This window comes from Hypomesus transpacificus, chromosome 19 (genome assembly GCF_021917145.1).
Source record: "Hypomesus transpacificus isolate Combined female chromosome 19, fHypTra1, whole genome shotgun sequence".
Classification (NCBI taxonomy): Eukaryota; Metazoa; Chordata; class Actinopteri; order Osmeriformes; family Osmeridae; genus Hypomesus; species Hypomesus transpacificus.
In genome coordinates, this window is record NC_061078.1 from 10,466,719 (window position 1) to 10,477,369 (window position 10,651).

The window sequence follows — 10,651 nt, forward strand, 5'->3', positions numbered from 1 at the left end:
TTGAAGGTGTGACCATGCTGTCTGGCTGGGTCCTCACTGCAGTGTGAGGGACAGAGGAGCATGACCAGAGAGTCCTGCTGAGAGCAGCCCCTCCTGTGCTTCATGTCTTCATGGTGCATATGGGCACCACGATGACCAGGATGACCGTGCAGGCCGCTGCAGCAATTAGAGCTCCAATCTTACACACTTTGGCTCTGCGAAACTCTGCCTCTTTCCTTTTGAGCAGCGAATCGTATCCGGGTGTGTAAATGTCCTCCATCCAGTATTCCAGGTTGTTGGGGTTCAGAGATTCCTGGGTCTACAAGAAGAAGAGGGAGAAAAGAGAGAATTTAAGTGCAGGGCTGAAAAAACTTAAAAGGATAGATAGAAAGGAGACATTAACGGAGGATTTTTGAGTGTCTCTCAAACAGATACATTTGTTACATAAAGAAAAAACTTCTTATGGGAGAGTAGGAGGGATGAAAGAGCCATAATTCTGCTTTTTGTCCTCATCCACATAGAGAGGAAGAGAGAGAGGAATGGAGAGAAGAGACAGAGAGAGAAAGACAGAGAATCTCTCTGTCCAACCTCTGTTATCTCCTAAATTGATTCTCAGATAAACAGGAACGGCGAGAGCAACAATCGATGGCAGCCGACTGGGATGCTTGTCCTTGTGGATGCTTGTTTCCCACTGAGCCCCTAGGAGGCATGACCAAGGCAGCCTGACAAACACTGCAACACACTGACTCACTGCCATGGCACAGATTTCCTTTCATGAGAGAGAGAGAAAACGAAGGAGAGAAAGAAAGAATGAAAGAAAGAAAGGATGGAGATATGGAGTTAAAAAAAGAAAGAGGGGTGCGGGAGAAGGGAGTGAGATAGAGAAAGAGAGAGAAGGGAAGAGAGAGAAATAGAACATGCTATACTGTAGATTGTAATTATAATCACTCTGCTGTCTGTTCAGGCTATTCAGAGTAATTACAAATTAACAACACAAAATCAAATGTTTATTCATGACTATTGCAGGCTGGTTTAAGGAAATGCACTGGGCTTATAATTATGGAATGACATACTCATTACCCAAACAGATGTGCGAGACTGTCCAGAATATGATCATTTATTGAGAAAAGGACCAAAACATTCTCCGGGTCTTGTCTCTCTCTTCCTCCACTTTGCCTCCATGTTTGTTTTCTCTCTGTGTGATGCCTCTGAATAGGACCACAGTTTCCCCTGCCTTCCCTGCCTGTCTGCGTCTTTGGAATCCTGTGTCTTTGGAAGAGGTACACATCCAAGGTTAATTATATTTCCTACTTGGAAAACTCTCTGAATTGATCATAAGAAAATTAGAAATCAATGTTTTTGAAGGTGACCAGCCATGGTTGTTTGCCTCTGTGAAGTTGACCCTGCATCTGTCATTGGCTCCACGCCAAGCCAGCTGGGATGCAGGGAGGTAGAGAGCTGTTGATGGGAGGCAAGTAGCAGACTGAATATTCAGTGTAACAGTCTCTAATCTACTGCAGTAAACTGTTTGGTTTGCCAGACCCAATTAGTTAATGTGGAATATAATGACTAGTTTACAGAATGATTAGAGTTACTCCACACAGCTATTTCTGCGTGCGTACTGTATTACCCATCCTCACAGACGTGTCTGTGACATCTGACGGCTTTTCAACCAACACAGAATCCTGGCTTTAACATCACAATGTAACATTTGTAGACACACTAATCATCTTCTAATTGGGTCACTTATCTTTGAGTGCGGCTCCACTGTTTTAACTGTGAGTGTTTTTGTAGAGGAGTGTTGAATCATAATAATGCAAAATGTGTTTATTGAATTCCTTATTTTGTTGTGTACGGCACACAAGGATAGATATTAAATTGCATTTCTGTTTGCGTCTTTCTCACTTTATCTCCCTATTTTGCCTTTCACTCACCTCTCCTCTCTCTATCTTGCTCTCTCTTTCCCAGTCTGATCGACAGTTGGTTACTATTCTTATAATGATGCCCCAGTAAGTGGAGCAGTCTCGCCATCCTGTGAAATACTTAGAAATGTTTTCTTGTCAGCTTTCGTCCTCCTCAAACTACAGACTACAAGGATGCATCTTAAGGTTAGAACTCCATTTATAAAGAATGTATAAAGAACAGTGGAAACACTTCCACTGGGGTTTAGCATTCTCAATCAGAGGTGTCAGTCAAAAGCTATTCAACACTGATATTATAAGCTATTTAATGATTATCATAAAATATATAAAAATTGCACACAGTTACTGCTGAACAGTATAGGCGAGAAATTTGATCTGTGCGTCACAATCCGTGTCTAATGATTTGACTGACAGATACTGTAAATATATCTCTGGCTCTGTTACAAGTGAGTCTTTGGTCAAGAAAGAGTGTTGTTGCACATAGAAAACCTGGTCAACACAAATACTCTCAGATAAGATCAGGAAGCAACGACGAGGAAGCAAAAGATAACAAGAAAGCCTCAGTGTCAGCAGTCCTCGCTACCACTCCCCCAGGATCCAGGCTGGACACACAAGCCACGGCAACACTACCAGCAGACACTGCAACACCACCAAGCAGGAGTAAATAGCATGACCACCAGGGCTAACTAGCAACACCACTAGCAGGGCTAGATATCAGCAGCAGGCCAAGCATTACACCAGATGTTCCATCAACACAAGGGCTAGCATCAACACCAAGGTTAACATCAGCACTACAACTAACGTTATCACCTGGACTAAAATCATCAGCAGAACTAGCATCACCTGTTGTAGTAATACTTTAAAACAGACTAATTCCAACATAGAAGTGGTGTGTTCTGCTTGAGATGGGATCAAGACCAAGTCCATATCCCTCCTCACCTGCAGGTCCAGAGCTGTGAGCTGCTTGCCCTTCTCTCCAGAGTTGCGTTTGTATTCCTCGATGGTCCAGGAGGGCTGTCCTCGTTTGCCATCAGACAGGCCGGTCAGCCGCAGGTCTGTGTACAGGGGGCTCCCCTTCATGTGAGACTTGACGGAGGGTGGGAAGGGGTGCGGGGAGAACACCTGCTCCACCAGGTAGGAGTCCTTGGGGGGCTTGGAGGAGCGATGGGCCTGGGGGATCTCGTACTGACGTTCACGCTCCAACTGTGGAGGGGGCAGAGAGGTCAAGTTTAGAGGGGAAACCTTAAGTCGTGTAACGTCCTGCTGCGGTGGTGGTTGACTTTGTAATACCTCAAAGACATCCGACAGTAGTTTGAGAGGAGACCCATCTGAGCGTGAACAGAGGACTATGATATTCCTAAGCAGCCATATAGTAAAAGTATCCTGGAAAAGCATGGCACAGCCATTACAGCTGCAATGTCTCCTACAGACCATTAAATGAGAAACATACTCGTGCACTATTTCTCCCCACAGAACAGCAACTTAGGTAATCTGTAAGCAACACCCCACGTTATGAAGCACCATATTTGTTTTTAATATATGAAAGCTAGCTGTATGATATATGCCCTCAAGGAGAGAGATGACATATGAGAGTTGGTCATTTTTGGAAAGAAAAAGAAACATATCAAATTGCTTTCTTTGTGTAATGATTAGGATGCACAGATGTATTTGGTTGACTAAGCATAAACACTTATTTTACTAAATCCGTCTCCTCCTCATTTGGTCAATTACTCTGAGGAAATGACTTTATTAAACCAAAGAGATTGAAACCTTACAGATGATAAAAACTGTCAAGACCTACATTTTCATTGGCACCATAAAAAATGTACATTATTCAATACTAATTAGTGAGAAAATGGTCAGACTCAAATTAGATTAATTGCAAAAAGCTTATATTTGTATTCCCGCTCATGTGAATAGCTACTCCTTCTGGTTGGAGAGATAAACAACATTCCACAACCTAGTGTATTGATCTCATTGATCTTCGGGAAGTTAAAAGAACATTAATTTAGATGAATATTACATTTTTATGAGCTCGCCACAGCTCTCCTCAGCCCTCGAAAGACTGTTCAAGTAAACATCCATTAACCAACAGTGGTGGCAGGCCTCCCCAGGGTCAGAGAAGGAGACACAAATCTGATCCTGCCACAGTCTAATATTCTCTCTCTTGGCAGTAGTGTGTGAGTGTGCGTGTGTTTATGTGTGAACTTACAATTGCCACTAGATTCTCATCCATCTGGAGAAATGTCTCTTTTTGTCCCTGGTGAGTTTAAGGGAGAGAAAGCCATGGCCATGCGTGTCGCTTACCTCCATGCAGATCTATACACTCCCTTAAATACAGCTTATCTCTGTGTGTTGGATATGGAGTACATGACTTAAGCTTAATAGCTACTAGCAAGCTGTGAAAATCTCTCTAAGAGTGAGTCCATGAACTGGTACTACAGAGTAGTCTACTGTGTACCGTTTTAGTAAACACAGTGGCAGCTACCTGAATAAACAAACTGCACTTAAGATCCTTTTCAACTCCTTGTTTTCAGCATTCAGGCACTGAGAAATGCAAAACAGCGTAGTGGCAGCTCAGGATGTTTGTGACAAGACTGATACATGTATGCGTTATGACAGCTTTCCCACCACTGTCACCTGTCTCACCTCTCTCTGGCTGTCTGTCCTGCTGTCTCACCTGTCTTACTGCCATTCTCACTCCTATTCACAGGCTTTGAATATAGAAGCATGGGCCAGCAGGAAATGAGAGGGAGGGTTGGGTTGAGGAAGAGAGGAGAGGAGAGGGAAGGGTGGGATGGGAGATGAGAAGGAGGGGTGTTTTCCCTAATCGTCTCTCAGGGTTAAGGTTGGACATCAGTTGATCAGTCGGCATTTGTGAAGCCCTTGGTGACATTGATTGTAAAAAGGGCTATCGATCACAAATACAATTTGATTGTATGATTTGTGGGGCATTGGTAAACTGACCAGTCTCTACCTAGATACTTACAGACCCACACTGAACACAAAGCCGTTACTGGAGGACCAGAGAATACCAGTAATGTAGATTACTCCATTATTTACTCCCTTTAGTCATGTCCTACTCTACCATTCACTGCAAGTCCACATTTCATAGTAACGTCCACCTCAGGCGAGCATTTCACAGAAGCAATGGCTGTATGGGGACTCCAGAAGGCAGTAACAGTGATATGGCTGAGTTGGTTGTATGGCAGCTCTGTATATATGGGTTCTATACGTCCACAAATGACAAGGTTGGGTATATGGCAGCTCTGTGTGCGAGGTCTGCACCCACATCCCCAAATGGCAGGGAACTGAATCAGAAGAAACTGGCTGACATCCATCTTGGCTCCGTGCCAACAGACCTGAAGAGAGGAGAACGTGGGGAACAGAAAATAGATAGGAGGAAGAGAGAAAGAGAGAGAGAGAGAGAGAGAGAGAGAGAGAGAGAGAGAGAGGGGGGTGAAGAGAGAAGGAGGGAGTAAACTTATTTAGACATTGAGAGAGAGAGAAACCCTGAGAGATAGATTGACAGAGAGAGTAAAAAGCGAGAGAAAGAAATTAGAAGATGCATGTTTATGTGAGGATTTGTTTCGTGCAGAAACCCAATAATTGATGTTGATGGGATGGTAGGGTGGTAAATTGGTCAAATTATCTTGGATTAAATAAAAGGTATGGATTAAATGCTAATTAGTAGCTAGATTTGCATATGCAATAAAACATATGGTTGGATGTCCTAGAACCTTTAAATAGCTCTCTCAGATTTTCTAGTAGTATGCATAGAAATGTTGTCAACCAGTAAAACTGGTATTGCGGTTAAAACCCAGTACTGTGTATGCATCAAGATAATACATAAAGAGAGGCAGCTATTACTGAATGACACCATTCACAGACCATAATCAGTCCTGGTCAGGCAGACACACAAGCAAACACACACACTAATTGATATGGAGGGGCCATGGTAGCCATGCCATGCTCTGAGAGGTGCTTACACAGCTCTCGGGTCAAGACCCATTTCAGATAACATGCGCTCCATTTGGCTTCCCAAGGAAAGGTCACTGGGAATCACTGGTCTGCAACACCTGACAAGATGGACTGGCATTTCAACTCCCCCGTTTAAGAGTCTGTCTGCCCAGAGGTGGGCAAGGCCTTGTAGGAGGGGAAGAACACAATTAACATGTCAGTCATGTGACTAGAAAATGGGAAATCTACGGCCTTGAAGAACATGGTTGCTGGGGAGTGAGCGGTTTTAACCAGGTACTTCACAAATAATGACAAACATGTCTCTGATGCTGCTGTCCTCAGCACCTTGACTCTCTGTGGAGGCTGTTTCCTGCATGGCACCACGACAGGGCTGCCTCTGACCTGACAGGTGCTGATGAATGGAAGAGAGCCCGAACCTGAAAGTAGCTAAACACCTTGAGGGGGAAGATCCATCCAGAGTCCGTCACCTCTCTCTCTTCCTGATCCGTCAACATTGATATCCCCTTTTAGTGTAAATGGTCTTTGTGAACTGGACTGTGATAAAGGATTGGTATGAAGTCAACTGCTCAGGTAGGGTCAATATCAGTGGTCCTAACTGGAGCATCTGTGCTCGGTGCTGCTGTGTTGTTGGAGGAAAGCTCTGAGACGATGGGTGTGTAATTACTGACATAATGGAGTTATACTGAGGTTCAGGAGGAGAAGACCACATCCCAACTTCCTTCTGCCACCTTGTCTACTCATCAGCTAATGTAATGTATAATGCAGGCTAGTCAGTTGTCTTCTATGAATACAAACTTGCTATACTAGCCACTCACTTGTCTCTACTTTAGCATCGCACCCGCTCCCCATCTCCTTGCATACTCTCAAACTCCTCGTTTGCTACCCGGGCACCTCGGGGGGGCATCGGCCAAGCTTCAACAAGCCCAGTAAGACACATCCTCCCTATCCAGAGTCGTCTGCCTGAATAACTCTTACTGACTCAATTTATTCATTGATGCTTGTTCCTCTTTGAAGTCAAACAAAAACACTGATCCAATTGTTGGTGTGCTCTTGATCACAACCCAGCTTAATCACCTCTGCTGAATACGCAGATGTTCCTACATGTACACAGACTATTGAGTGTCAGATCATCTAATTCCACAGAAATGGGAGATTAGGATTGAAGTATTATACAAACATGTGTATAGCCTCATCAGCCAGCTGTCTCCCATAGCGTTATATATACGTACAGCTAATTTGTTTCTTTTTTGGGATCTGAATACTCAACTAATAGATATACTAACGTACATTCAGCAGTTCTATGACTGTTATGTACAGTATTGCAGCTAGCTATGTAGAGTAAACAACAATGTACACTAGGATAGTGATGGTTCTTACCTCTTTGGCTTTCCTGTGTCTGTCCTTGTTGTCTCTGTCTCTGTCCCGCTCCCTGTCCCTGTCATGGTCCCTGTTACGGTCCTTGTCTTTGCACTCGTCTCCGGGGTGGTTAGAATATGACACTGTCCTCCAGTCGCGCGGGGAGTTGGTGATGCTGGTGACCTTTGACTCTGTGGCGCTGTTCTCCTCGTTGAGCGAGCGCGAGGACCTCCGGGTGAACATACTCTTCTTCAGGGCTTTCACCCGCAGGCTCTCGCTGTTACTGCCGTCCGAGCAGCACCACTCCCCAGAGCCACTGTCCCCCTTGATGGTGTGGCCTGTGGTGTGGCATTGGAACACATGTGGGGAGAGGGTGGGGTCTTGGTGGGGGTGGAGGTGGTCTGGGGTGGCGTTGGAGCCCGAGGCAGACGCTGTGTCCCCAGGCCTCCCATTGGTCTCTGGCTCCTGGATCTTGTCGTCTAGCTTGTTAAGTTTGGAGAGCACCTGGGAGATTTCACCTCGCACCCCTGACAGAGACTCCAGCTTCTTCTCGATTTCTCCGATCCTCATCACCAACTTACACACGCTGGACTTCAGCTCGTCGTCGGTGCTCTCCAGGGAGTTAAACAGTCGGTCCAGCTTGGACTTGGCCAGTTTGACTGTGTTGCGTTCGGGAGAACTGTCGCCGTCCGACTTCAACGTTAACTGAGAGATTGATCCGTTACTGTTGTAGCAGGAGGACTGGATGATGCCCAGAGAGTCACACACACTCATGTCATCAAGGAAACGGAATATATCGCTAATATCGTCGCTAACAATCTCCGAGTCTTCATCTGAGTGCTTGAAGGGGTGTCTCTCTCTCTCGCCATACTTAGCATTTCTAGATGTGTATTCTTTCAGTTTCCTCTGCTCTGCCTGCTCTGTCTGGGTTCCAATACTGGATGAGCAGTCTATGTTGCCTCCCTGGAAAGAGGTGCTGTGGGTAGTTTTGTCTCTGAACCTTTTCCCCACCTCTCTTTTCTCCACAACCCGGTCTGGCCCACACCCCATGGAGGCTACATCCTTGCTCTTCAACCCATTGGTTTTCTTTGCAAACCCTGAAGGAGAGGCAGTCACCTTCTCCTTGGCGTTCTGAAAATGCTGCTCATTGTCTTTGTTGATCACACTGACTTTATGGCGGTAGTTGTCTTTCAGTGGTTTGCCATTGAGAAAAGACCTCTCAAAGTCCGGAGGACCTTCCTCTGTGTTCAGACTCAGGCTCTTCACCGGCCAAGATGGCTGCTTCCCAGGTTTACTGACTCTCCGGGTGTTCACACACTCAGAGACTGTTGTTGGCCCAAAATACGTAGATGCTTGGAGGTCATCCAGACTCTCGTGCTTTGCTCGTCGTTTCTCCTGGATGGGTGAGCTGAGGGGGGGATCAAAGTATGGGTTGCTGTAGGGCAGCTCAAAGCTGTGGTTGAAGAAAGTTGTAGGTTTGTGGAGTTCCCTCCGATGGTACCCTCCACTGGCTTTACTGGCAAGTTTGGACTCTGAGGTAACAACCTAAAGCATAATGTTCCATTAATAAAGCGCTAAAACACTGTAACAAAGCATTTACTAGACATCAATTCATAAGATATACTTGGTGGTTGAATTGTATAAATTCATACAACTTACTTACAGACATTGTTCAGTATATTACAATGTTTTTAATAAGATACATCAATACAGTAAATATTTTAATAATAAATTTAAAATCAAAGTAAAATTGAAATTGACTGGTAAATTCCAGACCTGGTGACCAATGACATGCTGTAATTGTGAAACTAGACTGTGGACGACTATGATACCAACCTGTGGAGAGAATGCTTGGAGGTTGTGAAAGTCCTCCTTGAAGATGTTTCTCTTCTGGATGCAGGAGTGGACGGTAAAAGGCTCTGCATGGTTGATGTGCTGCAGAGAGTCCTGGTCTGTGGTGGACTCACTGTCGATGTCCATGGGAAAATAGGTGCTCTGCATCTCGCAGGGAGGTGACGGAGGGCTGCCACTGGAGTACTGAGGCAGATGCTGCAGCTTGTCCAGCGATGCTGCTCTACATTTCAAATCCTTGTTGACGCCCAACAGGAAGTTAGGGTCGGAGGTGGGGATGAACTGCTGGCAGTTGTTGCAATCCGATGTAGGACAGGGGGGGGTGTTCTGGGGCAGGGGGAGGTGGTGATGCACCCCCCTGGGATGGTCCATGTGGTCGTACCCTCCCCTCTTGCAGTCCTGGAACTTATAAACTTCTGTGTCTGACCTACATGACTCGAAAGACTGGTTCTTGTGGAACTTGGGTCTGTGCCCCATGGGCAGCTTGTCTTTGGCAATGCCCCCGTTCATCTGGATGAGGTTGAACATGGTGACGATGTCTGCCGCCACCATCAGCTTCTTGGACTGCTGGTCCTCCACGGAGCAGCGCATCTTGTCCCTGAACAGGGTGGCGGGAAAGGCAGGGTCCAGGCAGGCCGTGTAGAAAAGCAGGCTCCGCAGCTTGGCCAGGTGGACCAGGTCGAAGCGGGCACACAGGGACTTACACAGGTCCTGGTAGGACACAGTGCGGTGCTTGCTGTCCAGCTCCTCCAGGATCCTCACCAGGAAAAGGGAGTACTCTGGGAGGGGGTCCATGTCTCCTGTCTGAAAAGAACAGATGTGAGACCTGTGCAGGAGGCAGTACGTTACAAGATGGCAATTGCTGTGTTTTTCTCACAACTAAAAACAGAAATGTTCTAGTGCTAACCTCTCTTTTCGTTGTTTAGAAACAAGAACAATCCGTTCGTGACTTCACGTCAGCAGTGTTGGGAGACAGCAGTGTGATAACACATGCATCCATTATACACACACACACAGTTCCATCACTGTTTTTTCAAAATAAACAGTAACCGGCACCAAATGTTTTAACATATGTAAAACAAACTGTGAAAAATAATATTTTCTCTGTGTCCGTCCAGGTTTCGAAAAGGACCAAATGCTATTCCAAGCATTAATAAGCATACAGGCACTATATGATTGCCTATACTATGAGTATTTCATTAGCACTCGCATACCCTCACATTCACCCTTACTTCAGAAAAAGAAAGGAAAAACCATTATCACCGCACCACTCCCGCTCGCAGTCCAATCAACAATGGGGGTAAATAAACTCACTTAGCGTCCCGTCCTGTTAAACGATATCCGTGAAAGGATCCAAAAATAGTGAATATGCATCAAAGCATCCGAAACATTAGGGTAAAGTTTATGCACACATTCATCTGACAATTGAGAAATAGACCAAAGACAAATACATTCCATGTGGAAAGGCTATTCAAGACAAACAATATTATCGTATATCATCGTTCAAATCAATCCATTTTCATAATGTGTTGACAGCTCGAGCTCTTCGTACTTCACATCAT

General features: G+C 45.3%; 1 protein-coding gene across 1 annotated transcript; it reads right to left on the reverse strand.

Moving 5' to 3' along the window:
• Positions 1–100: 100 nt before the first annotated feature.
• Positions 101–9,884, reverse strand: minar1 (membrane integral NOTCH2 associated receptor 1). Its single transcript, XM_047042466.1, has 4 exons — positions 9,075–9,884; positions 7,260–8,783; positions 2,841–3,104; positions 101–298 (listed from the first exon to the last, which is right to left on the reverse strand). The coding sequence occupies exons 1-4, from the start codon at positions 9,882–9,884 to the stop codon at positions 101–103; spliced, it is 2,796 nt and encodes a 931-aa protein (XP_046898422.1).
• Between the last annotated feature and the right edge of the window lie 767 nt (positions 9,885–10,651).

Bases quoted from the DNA above. Each gene is read 5' to 3' on its own strand.
- minar1 (XM_047042466.1), bottom strand. From the start codon at position 9,884: ATGGACCCCCTCCCAGAGTACTCCCTTTTCCTGGTGAGGATCCTGGAG. The intron at 8,784-9,074 runs GTTGGTATCATA...ATTATGCTTTAG, and splicing joins TCCAAGCATTCTCTCCACAG to GTTGTTACCTCAGAGTCCAA. The intron at 3,105-7,259 runs GTAAGAACCATC...CCCCCTCCACAG, and splicing joins GACACAGGAAAGCCAAAGAG to TTGGAGCGTGAACGTCAGTA.